Raw genomic sequence first — 15,693 nt, forward strand, 5'->3', positions numbered from 1 at the left:
CCTCTATCACCACAAATGATTTGAAGCATCTGATGGCTCTCATGCCTTATCTAAACAAATGGGGACTTACAGTTCAGGTGCTAGACGGGGTACAGGGTTGGGGGACAATGGTTTATGGGTGACAGAGAGTGAAACTAAGGAAGAGCCCAAGGACTGTGTCCAGAGGAAAAGCCAGAATATCTAAGGTCATTTTTGCAGCAAAAAAGTGAAGCCAACAGGGCTGGATAAAGAAGTAGAAATCAAACAAAGATGTGGCAAAGGAAAGACACAGGAACCATCAGAGCAGAGCATAAGACTCAGGATGGTTGGTAGAGACAGAGCCTGGAGGAATCCCTGAGGTGATGGATGGAGAGGAGACTATTAATGGTGCCACATCAGTTGAGATGCTTGTAAAAAGGATAATAATCAGAGTTACCATTTATGGAGCATTTATTTTGTATCTGGCATTGTGTAAGTCCTTTTTGAACTTCATGATAATTTTATGAAGTAGGTGGACATTATCTCCATTTTTAAATTAGAGAACTGAAGCCCAAGGGGTTGAATGACTTGTCCAAGACCTCACACCTGGGAAGTGACGGAGCGGGTATTCAAAGTCATTTTGGTCTGATTTCAAAGCCAATATTTTTATCAACTACACTCAACCCCACTACCTTCTCTCGGGTATACTATTTGCTATTATTTATCTCTATAACCATGTTCATGTTTATGTTTATGTACATCTGTATCATCTGGAACTAAATTTATATTTAATACAAAATAGTAGAAAATAAGTTAAAAATAAGTACCATGTGAAATATGAAAAGGAGAATAAAGTTAAAGGAAACATATATGGACCACAGTGTCCAGTACAGTCACAAAAATTTGGGGCTTCAAATGTGGCAATTTTGCTTCTTGGTGTCAAAGCAAAAAAGGAAACATGGTCACTTTCAAAGTGCACATTGTTTACTTGGGAGAAGAAGGCTAAGAAGTGTTCATTTTGGAAGGTTTCATGGAGAAAGTGAATTTGTGCATAGTCTTTAAGGAAAGGAGGAGGCAGTTTGGTGGAGAGAATATCTTCTTCACCAGTGATTCTCAACCAGAGGCAACTACTGCTTTGGGATGTTTAATAGAGGCTTTCAAATTGCATCCCCAATGACTGTGGATCAGCCTCCTGGGGGAAGTGGCCCTCTGTTGAGAATTCTGCTATGGTGCACTGTGCTGCTAATGTGAGTGTACTATGGGAGAGTAGACACAAGAGTCTCTCAGGTGTGTTGCAAGGAAAGGGAGGACAACACTGGTTCTAGATAAAGGTAGTGGAATGAGTCATTTACACATCCATGTATTCTAAAAACATTTAGCTTATGCGGTGTGCAAAGGCAATATGAGACGGAAGATGAAACATGTATCATGTTGGAGAATGTCGAGAATTAGGTACTTCTGCATGCCACATATTGCCTTAGGAGTTTTACGTATATTATTTCATTTAATCTCCACCACCACTTTATGAAGTAGGAGTAATGCCCCTCTCACAGGTCAGGAGACTTGATCTCAGAGAGATTAAGTAACCCGCCCAAGGTAACATAGCCATGAAGGCTTTCTGTATCTAACCCAGCCTATTTCCACTCCCCATTTTCAGGGCATCTCCTTGAAAAACTCCAGGGGGCACTGTTCTCATTGAATTATGTGTAAATGGTGCCCCTGGAGCACAAGTGGGGAGTGAAATCAAAATGGTTTTCATGAAAACATTCTCTCAAGGGGCTTATAGCCTAGTTGTAGAACGAAGACCAGTGTGTGCACATTCCTAAAAACAATGTAAAAGACCAAAAGAGGAAAACAGAGCTTGGAGGGATTAATTCTGCCAGGATTGGGGGCTTGGTATCTGGGAAGGTTTAGAAGGAGCAGCATTTGAGCTGAGCTGAGAAGGATGGATAAGATTATGACAGATATCAATGCATGGTAGAGACATTTTTCTAGAGAGACAGTGGAATATTCTATAAGGCCTTTCCAAGGACTTGAGATTAGTACAGTTTAGCTGGAAAAGGTTAGATTTACATCATGGAGGAGTGAATTGAGTGAAAGGGACAGAAATGGACAGATTTGAAATCTAGGCACACACCTCCATTGATATCTCTCCAATTCTGTATCCTGCCTCATCTTCTCCATCAAGACAGATAGGAATCCAGAATTGCTTAGGAGAGTTACACTGTAAAATCCCATCTACTGTCCAAGTAACCTCAGCAAATGAAGAGGGAATTCTAAAGGAGTAGGCAGTAGAATTGGGTCTCTGGACCTAACACTCCTCTGTCCTCCTTCCTGCTCCACCTCCACATTCTCCATCTCTGAGACATCAGACCTTTCCTTTTCAATGTCCTGGCAGTGCCAGTCCAGGGAAAATAAAGGAGTTTGTTTTGCAGCTCCAAGAATCCAACTTGGGGAGAATGAGGCTTGCTCGGCTCATAGATAAGATATCTCTTAGATTCTTCCTGGCCTACTCTCAGACATTTCTACCCCACACCTCTTAGATGCACTGAAAAGAGATGCATGGTTTAGATTTGGGTGCAGGAATTTGCACACATACCACACAGAAATCACAGAAGAGAAATGAGAGTGATCTCAACTACTACCAGGCCTAGGTATTTGGGGAAATAAAGAAATGTGTTCCATAGAGTTGATTGCTATTTCAGAAGAGATTTAAACTGTGTCCAGAAATTTGTTCCATAGATCTTAGTGCTGTTTCGGGAGAGATTTAAACTGTCCTAAAATTCTGAACTCTGCTCCCACACCGCCTACAGGCATGATGATGAGTTGCTGCCACCCCACCCATGCCTCCCCACTATGACATGCTGCCCCACCCCACTAGGACGACAGGTCCATCTGTATGTGGAGACCTCAATCAGTGAGGAGATATCCTTCTGAAAGTTTTGACGTTCAGTTGAAAATCTCACTGGGAACAGAAGAACTCTCGGTTGGGAAGACAAGGGTGAGCTCAGAGGGCACCATCGTAGGCTGGGACGCCTTGTGTGTAAAGAGAGAAGAAAGTAAAGAAAAATGCAGGGAGAGTGATGAAAGGAGAAGGAGGCAGGAGAAGCACTTTAAAAGGGAATCAAAACCAAAATGCTTCACAGGGAAGAGAAAAGAAGATGGAATGAGAAAGGAGAGAGTTTTGATATTCTACTTTTCTTAGATTGGTTTTGGTCTTGAACTTTAATTTCAGAGCAGTGGTTAGGGGATGCCATCCCCGACTGCCCAACGTTTGTTTCTTCCTTCCAGTGGTTCTATCCTGCTGTTCCCGCTGATGTTTCTGCTGCTGTTTCAGGATCAACTCAGCCTGTAATACCTAGAGCTTGTTAGAAAGCAGGATGGCAATAGACTAATAGAAATCAGGCAGCCAAATTTTTGGTACCCTCTGACTCTTCTATTACTTTTTTTCCTAAGTGTCCCTGAAAGTCTGGGTTAGAAATAAACTCTCAGTGTATTTGCCAACAGACAAGTTGAGTGCCCCCAGCACTGTACCTGAGGCTGGGCAAATGTAGATCAGGCACGGGGAAGGTAGACAAAGTGAGAAAAATTGTGAAAACAAAAAGATTTCTGTATTCCAGGGGGATTCATTCATGAGATTTTAAATGAAAATATGATCTGGCTTATTGATGTTTAGCAAAATATTGCAACTGATCTTGGAGAGGGAGAGGGTCTAGCAGGCATGGGTTTCCTCTTGGCTCTGTCTTGCCTGGTCAAACCTTGTGCCTAATCCTTCCTGGGCCAATCACTTTGTTGAACATTACGGGCTTCATTTTCATAACAAATGTTTTTATTAACATTTTAGGAAATCAACAATGGAAGAGGTTGGACACGACCCGTTGGATGACATGTAAGTAATGAGGATGATGGAGGAGTTCAGTAGAGGAGCTCCTATAGGGAGAGTCTACAGCAATCCAGTAAGAAAGAAAACCTGGATTGTGCAGGACATTATCTCCTCAAGCCTGGGAAGGCTTCTTGGGGAGAAAAGACTTTGGTTTCAGTTCTTTGGATTTCATCATATGAATGGTGGCGTTTTCAGACATAGCAAATGTCTCAAAAAACAGCTCAGTCTTATTTGGGGAAAAGATCCATTCCCATCCCTGACCCCATCCAGCCCATGTGCCTATTTGACTGGGGTAGAAAACATTCAACATAAACTCTTTAGGAGACTGTAACAAAAGGGGACTGAAGAAATTCCTCTCCCTTGCAGATCTTTAAATGTTTTATACCCGAGGCTTGGATTCCACGTACTCCACGTAAAATTTTTTTTTTGGTGAGGAAGATTGTCCCTAAGCTAACATCTGCACCAGTCTTGCTCTATTTTGTATGTGGGACACTGCCACAGCACGGTCTGACGAGCAGTGTGTAGGTCCGCACCTGGGATCTGAACCCACGAACCCCAGGCTGCCGAAGCAGAGGGCTCAAACCTAACCACTACACAACCAGGCCAGCCCCTAAAATTTTTTGAAACAAGTAAATTAAAGTATAATTATTTATATAAAAAAATTTCTTTTGTTTCATAAAAGATTTTTTGTTTTAATGGGTTCCATTTATAGTATTTAAAATTAAAATGTGATTTGACTCCAGGAATACTTTAGGCAAAACGGTGTAGAAATCAATTTATCATGGAAAATGACAATGCGGGCATAATAACAACAAAAGATGGAGGAATGAATGAGATTGCTGGGGGAAATCTTCTTAGGGCTCTTATGTTTTCCTGTCCTGAGTTTAGTAATGATTTTCCTATAGGCAGGAGATAATGGAAATACCAAAATTGGAAGTCACAAAACAGAACCTGGACTACTTGAATTCAGACCTTGAAAAGGACCTGCAGAGACTAGACGAGGCAAATTGCATTCTTCTCAGAAAAATTCAAGAGAAAGAAAAGTCTATTCAAAGGTCAGGCTTCGCAGTTGGTGAGGGAAGGGCTTCTTCTCATCTGAAAGCCCCTTGAGACAGAGAGGTGGGAGGAAGGTTTACTGTTTTGTTGCTGAATCTTAGCGTGTCATTTAAATTCTGAAACATGAACTCTGGCGCCCTCAAAAGGCTTAGTATATAGATTTTTGCATTAAATTTCCACATTAGGTTGACATTTTATTGCCGCTGTGTTTGTTGGTCACTCTGGCTCCCTGAGACCTTGATAGTAGCTTTCCAAGCTGGGGCCCCGGCACCTTCCTTAGGACTGAGCCACACCTGGGCGGCTATATTTTTCAGTCTGGAAAGAGAGATCACCCTGTCAGTAGGACGAGTGCACGAGAGGGAGGAGTTGAGCCACATCATATTTGAGAAGGAGGAAGCCCTGAGGGACCTGGAATTAGAGACAGCAAAGCTGGTAAGAAGGCGTCTAGAAAAGTAGTGTCTGATGCGTTTTGCTCGCAGTCTGCTGCTCTCTTTCCCAGGGGATCATCATAGCGTGGTCATCACTTCTGTGTCTGCAGAAATCACAGCTGTTTAAGAGAGTGCTCTGAGAATGAAGTGCTTGGCAAGGGGGCCTGCGGCCTGGGCGCAGTGTCCAGATCCTCTGTGTGGGGCCAGAGTGCAATTTTCCCAGTTGATACACTCAGGCAGATGGTATTTCAGAGGCCCAGTGAGGGGGAAGACACAAGAGCAGAGCAGGCTTGTCCCCTTTACCTTTCTTTCCACAGGAAAAAAGGAACGAGATTCTAAGCAGGAACGTGGTGGAGCTTCAGAAGAAGGTAAGGTGGACCCTGGGTTTTCAAGGGCCCCAGGATAAGTCCACCCTTGAAAGGAGGCTCATTTCTTAGGAACCCCAATAGAGTAGCCTGAACTCCTGAACTCTCTGGTCAGAAAGATGGGAGGAGCAGCCAGAAATATCTGTGTGATCCCTCTCCACTGCCGCCTCCTGAGTCTCCTAGAACAAACTCTGATTAACACCACCATTTGTTCTCTGGGAATTACAGATCTGTGGGGAGAGAGCTAAAGGACTGTGGAGGGAGCAAAGATTGTCCCTCCCCCCGCAACAACTCTGCCCCATTTTCTCTTCCCTCTCTCCTCATCCTCCTTCCCTCATTGTGCCATAGTTTCCACGGGCTGTGGGCAGAAAGGTCTGTCCAGCTAGCATGGAGTCAGGCATCTTCCACAGGGAGAAGGAGACAATTTTCCATCAAGCTTCTATCTGGGATCTGAATTAATTAACCACCATTCTGCAGCCCTGAGACCCCCAAGTCTGCCTCTATCCCAGGTTTTCTTGTCTGTGTGCTACGCTCAGTTCACAATTTGGGGAATGGTATTTCAGATTTCAAGGAGATTTAAGAATGTTGGCCTTGATAAAGGAGTCCAAAAGCAGATGTTGGCAGAATTGAAGGTGAGTAGAAAAGCAAACCTAGAGATTTTCTGAGAGATGTTGTGTCAATTCTAGGTTTTGGGAGGAACTGCTTTCAAAGACTCCCCCAGGCTAGGTATGTCCATGTGCTCATCAGAGGGGAGGCAATGTCCTTTGTTCCCTCTACTTCACCCCACAGCCTGTGGGACATTCACAACATTACTAGACACACTAGTGGCAGAGATGACCACAATGGCCAAAGAGGAGGGAATTGCTCCAGAGACCTCATTATCCATTAGTCAATAGAACACACCTTCAGAATACCCATCAGGACCTGCCCTTAAGAAGTTTATGACCTAAATGAAGACACACAATTACAAATATTAAAGTAGGAAGAGAATACAAACTTCCATAATTATACAGGGATGTGTCAACAATCTTATTTGATTTTCTAACCCATGGCTTATAGGCCAAGGAAGTTTTAATCTTTAATTCTGTTTTATTATCTTTCTCCTCTAATAAAAGGTAAATCCAATGAGGGCATGAATTTTTGTCTATGTTGTTCCCTCCTATTTCCCCAGTAGATACTATTCTAGACACATAGGAGATGCCCAATAAAATATTTGTTGAATGAATGAATGAATTGGATGCACAAAAGAGGGCAGAAACCCTATTGGGAAGCTCTCTGCAGATTTATGTGGCTAATATGGCAATTTGGCTGAACCCACAATGCCAGAGGTCTACTGTCTTATGTTTTTCTCAGAAAAAGAGGCATAAGGTTTCTCTTATGCCCCCCATGTGATTCAGATGGGATGTCAGTGCGCCCTACAGAATATGAGAGTGAGAAAGAGGCTGGGAGCTTGGGTAATTGGAACTGGAGGAAGGAATATGGTTAGAACTTACTAGATAACTGAGGCTTAAATGTCAGGTCTGCCACTGTGTGACTTTTAAACAAGTTATGCACTTGACTTCTCCATGCCTCTGTCTCCCCATCTATAAAATGGGGCTGATCATAGTGCCACTCCAGATTATTATTGTATGTCCTCAATATAGGATAGCCATTATTATCATGCTCCCTGCTGTTCTGGAGAGAGGATGCTCATCATCCATTAGCCTTCCACAAAAGAATGCTATTAACTCTGCCATCACCTGTTGTCTTCACAGGTGAGACTACAAAAGTCAACAGAGTCCTGTGCAAAGCAAGAGAAGGAACTGGTCAAGGTAGAGGCAGTGTCTCCTCCGCTGAGGGTCTGTCCAGGGTAAACGGGAGAGAACCCCAAAGGGCTTAGAAACAGAACAGCTTGAGGCACGAGATGAGGAGGAGCAAGGACATCTGGCAAATGAATTTTTGATACATGTGCAGGTGGAGGATGAGAAAGCTTATATTAAAAGTGCTGGTCTTACCATTTCTTAAACACTCCTCTACCTCAAATACTCAAATACTATTGTTGAATCCCAAACGTAAGTGCCCTGAAACATCTCCTGATGTTTGACCTGAGGGGCATGTGACAACCTGGGCAAACAGTTCCCTTCGCTGGAAATTAGACCCTGCCCGTGAAGGATGAGCTCACCGCTTTGTGATGTGGTTGTTCTCCCTCTGAGTAAGGAGTTGCTAGGTAACCAGCCAAATGTTCAAGGAACCAGTTGGGGTCCCAGGGAGCAGCCAAGGCTTCACTCTGATTTAACACATGAGATTTGTTAACTTTCTTTTCTTTCCAGATGGAAAGCGACTACCAATCAGTGTATCAGCTCTGTGAGGACCAGGCCCACTACATAAAGGTACACCGCCTCTGAAAGTCAGCATAGAGGCAGAATTTCTCCAAGGCCACAGGTTCCTTGGTTTCTCATTAGGCCAAAATCTGCCATTGGGGAAAAATGCCTTTTATACAACAGCAACAACAACAAAACAGATGTATCTAAGGACTTTGTGCCAGGCCCTGGCACATAGGATATTTTTAAGCACTTGACATACAGGGCTTTTCTCCATCAGTTTGTCCGATAACTCTACGGGGATGATATTGCTATGATCTGGAGGACACTGAGATTTAAAGGAGTTGAGCAACATGCCCTGTAAACACCTCAGAGCTGGGATTTGAATACAAACAGGATCCAAAGAGAGAACTTTTTCTTTTCATATATATCCATTCTGGTCACTAATATCTCCTATTTTTTTTATTAGAACATCTCTCTACTTGTGTGCACACTTATGCATGCACCATTTGGAATATTACGAGTTAGTCTTAGGAGAATCATTCATTGTAAGGAAATATATAGAAATTCTTGATTATGACAAATATCTTTTTTTTATTTCCATGGGAAGAAATACCAGGAAATTCTGAGGCAAATGGAAACGGAAAAGGAGATGCTGCTTCTTGAAAAAGAAGTGTAAGTTTGGAAAAATGACCTCCCCGATGGACTGAAGTGACAGCCCCCAGGCGGTCTTTGAAGGGCAGAGTACTTCTCAGACCAGCGTGTGTCACTGTGAATGGCCCTTGACAAGTCATCCCTGTCAGCCTCCGCTCCATGTTCTAGACTGAAAAATCATCAGCATTCAGGCTTCTCTCTTGCCTTTCTCAGCAATTGGTATTTAAAAGGTCTTTTTAAAATGTTTTTTATGTGTGTCCTTAGGTGAGTGTCATTCTTGAAAATTTACTCAGGCTGGGTTCAAAGAGGAAGAATCCTAGTAAAAAGAGGCCCAGACAGAAAAGCTTCTACATATGTGTGTGCTGTCCGCCTTCCCAGGACATGGTGGGTCCCCACACTGATTGGAGGCTCCCGTGATGCCCTCTTACACATACTCTGTATCCATAGAGTTGTATGGCTTGGGACTTGACACATTTTCCTCTGTTTATACTTTTTTTCTTTTTTTTGGTGAGGAAGATTAGCCCTGAGCTAACATCTGTTGCTAATCCTCCTCCTTTTGCTGAGGAAGATTGACCGTGGGCTAACATCCGTGCCCATCTTCCTCTACTTTATATGGGATGCTGCCACAGCACGGTTTGATAAGTGGTGCTCAGGTCCGCACCCAGGATCTGAACCTGCAAACCCTGGGCGGCCGAAGCGGAGTGCACAAAGTTAACCACTGTGCCACCGGGCTGGCTCCTGTTTATTTTTTAATTGTATTATGTATTATAATATGTAAAATAAAAAGTGCACAAATCTTAAGTACATTGCTTGGTGAATTCCTATACTCATATATACGCGTGTTAACACCACTGAGATCAAGATGCAGAACATTTTGAGTACCCCAGACGGCTCCCTTGTGCCCTTCTCTCAGTCAATACTCCTTGCAAAGGTAACCGTTATTCTGACTTCCAGCATTTTTGGTTGGTTTTGTCTGTTCTTGAACTTTATGTAAATTCAGTACATTCTCTTTTGTGTCAAGCTTTCACTGAGATTCATCCATGTTGCTGCAGGCAGCTGTGGTTTGTCTTTTTTGTGGCTGTATAGTATTCAATTGTATGAATATGGCACGATTTTTCTATTTTACTGTTGATGAACATTTTGACTATTTCCAGTCCGGGGCTATTCAAATAAAGCTGCTATAAACATTCTTGTGCATGTCTTTTAATGGACATATGTACTTGTTTCTCTTGGGTATATACCCAAGGAGTGGAACTGCTGGGTCATAGAGTAGACATATCTTTGCCTTTACTAGATAAAGCTAAACAATTTTCCAAAGTTGCTGTACCCATATCTCCTCCTCTGAGAAATGTATATGTGTTCTAGTTACTCTACAGCCTTTCACTTGGCATTTATAGTCTTTTTAACTTGAGCCATTCTGGCAGAGGTGTAGTGATATCTAATTCTTATTTTAATAATGCATTTCATTACAGATTAATAATGATGTTATATATCTTTTCAAATGTTTATTGGAAATTTGGATATTCTCTTTTGTGACGTCTTTTGCCTATATTTGGGAGATTATCAGTCTTTTTTTAATTGATTTGTGAGAGTTCCTTATATTTTTATGATAAGGTCTTTTGTCAGATATAGGTATTACAGTCTATTCTATGGTCTCCTTTTTTATTCCCTTAATGGAATCTTTTGTAATAGTTAAGCAATAGTTAAGCAACTTAAGCAATAGTTCTTAATTTTAAGGATATCTAATCCATCAAATTTATCATTTTTTTCTTTTTTTGCTTAGTGCTTTCTTTAGGTCATAAAACTATTCTCCTAGAATTTTTTTATTGTTTTACCTTTCACCCTTAGATTTACATTTGTATGGATTTTTTTTGATGTGGTGTGAGGTAGAGATCAAGATCCATTTTTTTCTGTGTGGATAGCCAATTGACCCAGCACCATTTATGGAAGAGACCATGCATTTTCAGTGGTACCTTGTTTTATAAGTCAGGTGCCCCTATATATGTAAGTCTGTTTCTAGATACTTTATTCTGTACCATTAGTCTATGTCTCTATCCTTGTGCCAATACTACACTGTTTTAATTACCATAGCTTTATAATTAATCTTGAAATATGGTATCTTAAGTTTTGCAACTTTTTGTGATTCTTCAAGATTATCTTGACTATTCTTGGCCCTTTGAATTTCCATGTAAATTTTTAAATTAGTTTTTCAGTTTCTATCAATCAAAACCTTGCTGATATTTTTGTTGAAATCACGTGGAATCTATTGATAAATTTGGAGGCTAATTAATATCTAAACAACATCGAGTTTTCCAAGACAGGAACATCATTATCCCTTTATGTATTTAGATATTTTTTAATTCTTCACAATAATGTTTTGTAGTTTTCTGTATAGTGTTCTTGTACAACTTTCATCAGATTTATTCCTAGGTATTTGATAATTTGGTGCTATTGTAAATGGGATGTTTGTTAATTTGATTTTCTAATTGATGACTGTTAGTATATAGATATATTATTGGTTTATATACATTAAACTTGTATCCACCAACCTTACTAAATTCACTTATTCTAATAATTTGTTCATAGATTCTTTTAGATTTCCATCTATGAATAATGACAGTTGTATTTCTTCCTTTTTAATCTTTATATTTCTTCTTTTTCTTGCCTTTTTGCATTAGCTAAGATTTTTAGTACAACATTGGCTAGAGGGGGTGACAGTGGGCATCCTTGACTTTTTACTCAATTCAGGAGGAAAGCATTTAATATTTCACCTTTAAGTGTGGTGTGTTAGTTTTGTGTAGACACCCTTCATCAGATTAAGAATTTTCCCTTTTATTTTGAGTTTGCTGAGTTGTTTTTTTTTTTTTATCATGAGCATTTATTAATTTTATTAAATGGTTCTTGTATATGTATTGAAAGAATCTTGTTTTTTCCCTTGGAAATGTACCAGTGCCCCTTCATGTTTAACAGGCCTCGGACTCTGGCTTTTACTCCCCAGCACCGCAGGACTCCTCCAATCTCTGCTCAGCTCGTGAGAATCTTCTGCTTTTTCTGGGCTTTCTTGGAATCCTGAGCTACATGTGATCAGCTTAGCAGCCAGCTGTTGCCTTAAGATGGAAGTTCATGCAGAAATCTGAACTCATTTCTCTATGGCTCCCCCCTCCTTTGTATTTTTCCCCTCAAGTCATAGTCATTCTGATGGTCTTGAACTACAGTCTCTCTCTCCTCAGCCAGTTAATGCTGCCAGTTGTGCCTTGGACTCTATTCCTGGTACCACAAATTGGCAGATGCCCTTGGGGAAAAGCCCGGATGAATGAGGAGTTCACCTCAGTGTGCTGCACTTCACTCAGTATCCCCTTGGCTTCTGACTGCATTCTTCAGTGCTGTCAAACAGCTGTTTTATGTATTTTGTCCAGTTTTTATAGCTGCTTTTAGAGATGGGCTAGTCTGATACAAGCTATTGCATCATGGCCAGAACCATGAGTCTGTGCCACCTCTCACTTTTCTCCTCTATTTAATGATTACAAAAAGATATTCCCATGAAAAGGCTGAGTAAGCTTTTACTGGATCTGACCCTCTGGCAGGAAACAGCCCTAAATTCTAGACAAGAAAACAAAACAAATGAACGAAGAATCGGAAGGCACTGGAAAGTGAATGAAAGCAGGCAGATTCTGGAGACAGTTGACACTTGACAGAAGGGAATGGCAGGCGATGATTTCCCCATTTTTATCACTTTTAACCTGTGGGTAGGCTAGACTATGGAAGAGGCGCAGCTAAAACACCGGGAGAAAACCTGTAGTCTTTGGAGCTGAAAAAACAGAAGACAGAGTTCGGGGTAGTCAGAGCTGCTGGATAAAAAGTAGAGAGCCAGAGATGGAGAGTCTCAAATTTTGTGTCTAACCTCTGCCCAAACCGTGGGCTGACCACCAAACCATGCATGCTCCGGGCAGTCTGTGAGCAGCCCAGCTGAGGCTATCAGATCTGAATTGAGATTTGAACTGCCACCAAGAGAAAGACTTTTTGCAGTTGGAATCCAACATCAGGGTTACGTCAGGGTTACCCTTCATTGATTGTCTTTTCTCTTGAGAATGGGCCACATTTTCCTGGTTCTTTGCATGGTGAGCAATGATGAATTTTGAATATTGAGCATTGTGAATGTTATCAAGGATCTAGGGAATAAATCATAGATGTTGCATGACTGAGAAAAGCACCTGTCATCAACCCCACAGATTATGCTATATATTTGGATCTGATCTTTTTCACTCAGATTCAAAGCCCAGAGCAACTCCTCTGAAATAGTGAAACCTGGGTCAATTCTGGTGGAGACCATCCAAAGCAACATGGTAAGTCTTCCTTGTCCCAAATGGGAGTTTTCCTCTATCCCTTCCTCCCCTGGCTTCTCTCTCCCTGCCCCCTGCCCCCCACCACCTTTAATAACCCTAGAGTTAGGAAATAATGAGGTTCAGTACCTTGCTCCACACCATGGCAGCTAGGAGGTGGCAGAGCCAGGGCAGCCTGACTCCTGTGTCTAAGCTCTTAGCCACCATGCTCTACTGCCACTCTGTGAGCACATGGACAGACACAGTTGTGACTTTCATTGCATCCGCAGGAGAAGACCATCATTAAGAAACAGAAGAGGATCTTTTGGTACAGGTAAGTGGTAGAATCTTGGTCTTTTCCTAATCTAGGCTACATTCACTCTGTAGAAGTGAGTGATTTGATAAGGGCGTGGGGAATAAGAATAAGCACATCGACCAACCAGAAATATCAGGCAGCCCCAGATTTCTCCCAACCCTTCCTTCCTTCTTTTCTCAACACCAGAGTTATATAGGACTTGGTGGTTGGAGAAAGTGGCTATTTCTGAGAAGTTCAAGATGAAGGCTGCAGGTTGCATTTCACTTTCAATTCCCATTCTTGGGATCCTTGATACAGCCCCGTTATATTTTTCAGGTCATGAACCTGATAATCTGCTATCCTTTTTGCTGAAGAGAGTTCAAGGTGCATTAATTTTCTTAGTTTCTTTACTGAAGAAAATTTTAGAAAGAAATCACTTGAACTTTTGTGCCTTTTCTTTTTTTTTAATTTTTGAAGCGAGGAGACTAATTCTGAAATACTCCACGTGCACTTTAATCAAAAGCTTCAATGTATGACATTTCAATATAGTTGAACTCCAAAGGCCTCAGACCAGTTTTCAGGGTGGAATTTTCTTGGATGCATGCAAAAAAAGACACACACATGCACACACACACACCCCTTTTATAATTTGAGTTGGTCTCTTGGCACTTGACGTTTAGATAAAACCAATCCTAATCATTTCACCTGGATGTTAATGTCAGAGATGGGCCAGTCTTATTTCAAATTCTAGAGCTTCCTGCTATAGTGGACCTGCAGAGGGCCACTGATCACGAGACTCACAAGTGTGATGGTCCTGGACATTTTCTGACAACCCCGAAAAGGCCTTGTTGTATATGGTACCTGAAAAGTCTTCTCCTTTTGCACCTCCATCTTTTCTACATGGACATCTATTCTGCTGGGCTGACATGTCTGGAGGGCTATATTCAGTTCCTAACCACTACATCAATCTTCTTCTGTTATCACCTATCCCCTAACCTCACTCTTTGTGTCTCCGTTCCCCATGTCCCCATCAGTTTTGCCTGAAGAAAGCAGTTCACAGCCCTTTATGAGTGTGAGGTTCATATCCATCCTCCTGCTGGATCCTGTCTCTTTCCCGCATGCTAACGATGACTGTCTCTTTGCAGGCATTTCAGATATCTTGTCTTCATGGTCATGATCTTCATTAGGCTGCTGGGTTATGTGATTTTCCACCTGCAGTACATAAACCCAGACATTCTTGTGGATGTCCTGCCCATGGTAATGAGCAGGGACACCTTGAAGAGGCTGAGGGATGTCTTATTTCCTTTCCTCACTCTCGAGGTGGAAGAAGTTCTACCACACTAGTCTGGGACAACCTGGGGGGCTTCAGACAGCACCGAGTGAAGAGGGGGATGTGGCTGTGGCCCCGTGTGGGGGATGGGCCAGGAAGGACTTGACTCAGAGCTGCTACTCTGACCTCTGACCTCTTCCTTTCATTCTCTTCCCTTGCTTTCTCTCTGGAATGTCTCTCTTCCAAATAAAAAATATGTTTGATCAAAGGTCGTGTGTCGGTCTGTGAGTCCTGGGGCCTCACTAGGGCCTCGCGGTTTCCACCTTGTACTGTTGAGAAATACTGCACTAGAGATAATAAAAACTCTCCCAGGACTTCCTATCTTTGCTCCATATTAAACAAAACAAAAAAAAAAAACGTAGAAAAAAATCATGTCTTCATTTGTTAGATTCTCCACGCAGTCAGGTGGGCACAAGGGGCATTCAGTTGGGGCACCACTAGGTGTATATAAGGCTTGCTCCTGTCTATATTTTAACAACACATAATCCCCCCATAGCTCTTCTATTTACATTATGCTGTGTCTTATAGGAGTGGGATGTCGTGAAAAGCTGACCTTTTTCACGTACACAGATGGTTACTCTTCTCCACTGAGAAGAAAATTACCCTACAATTCAAGTGCCCTATAAAAGGCAGTGTGTAAAATCAGGAAGTGCTTTAGATGTCGCCAAACACAATTTTGCACCTACCTATCATTCAAATCCTAACTCAAACGTCATGTCTCCCATAATGCTGCCTCTGATCCCTCCCGACCTGAGACTGCCCCACTGCCTTCTTCCCAATGCTCCTCGCACCTTCTCTGGGCTTCCCTTGCCGCCCTACCCATTTCTACCTGTAGTGTCATTACTGTGTGCCTTGATCATAGGGCTTATGACCCTTTATTCTGTATCGTCCCCCATGGCCCCTAGCACAGCATCTATACAAAGTAGGTACTTAGTAAAAGAGGGACTGATTCCTTGGAGAGTTTGTATTTCTTTTCTAGGGCATCTGGAGGGTGACAACTGGAACCATGAGACTAGACCCTGTGTTGTGACAGCTCACCCTTTTGCAGATACAACCAACTGGGCATTGGTAACGGAAAGGGAAGGGAGGTAGAGGAATATGGTAC

At 42.1% G+C, this 15,693-nt stretch overlaps 1 protein-coding gene across 1 annotated transcript; it reads left to right on the forward strand.

The window, feature by feature from the left end:
* Positions 1-3,812: 3,812 nt before the first annotated feature.
* LOC101399704 (transmembrane and coiled-coil domain-containing protein 5B-like) lies at positions 3,813-14,602 on the forward strand. Its single transcript, XM_087429112.1, has 11 exons — positions 3,813-3,847; positions 4,747-4,896; positions 5,212-5,329; positions 5,643-5,693; positions 6,254-6,322; positions 7,445-7,501; positions 8,000-8,059; positions 8,601-8,665; positions 12,912-12,987; positions 13,254-13,297; positions 14,404-14,602. The coding sequence occupies exons 1-11, from the start codon at positions 3,813-3,815 to the stop codon at positions 14,600-14,602; spliced, it is 924 nt and encodes a 307-aa protein (XP_087285238.1).
* Positions 14,603-15,693: the final 1,091 nt, after the last annotated feature.

This window comes from Ceratotherium simum, chromosome 3 (assembly GCF_057802395.1).
Source record: "Ceratotherium simum simum isolate JZ-2026a chromosome 3, ASM5780239v1, whole genome shotgun sequence".
NCBI lineage: Eukaryota > Metazoa > Chordata > Mammalia > Perissodactyla > Rhinocerotidae > Ceratotherium > Ceratotherium simum.

Bases quoted from the DNA above. Each gene is read 5' to 3' on its own strand.
- LOC101399704 (XM_087429112.1), top strand. From the start codon at position 3,813: ATGGAAGAGGTTGGACACGACCCGTTGGATGACAT. The intron at 8,666-12,911 runs GTAAGTTTGGAA...TTTTTCACTCAG, and splicing joins CTGCTTCTTGAAAAAGAAGT to ATTCAAAGCCCAGAGCAACT. The intron at 13,298-14,403 runs GTAAGTGGTAGA...GTCTCTTTGCAG, and splicing joins AAGAGGATCTTTTGGTACAG to GCATTTCAGATATCTTGTCT.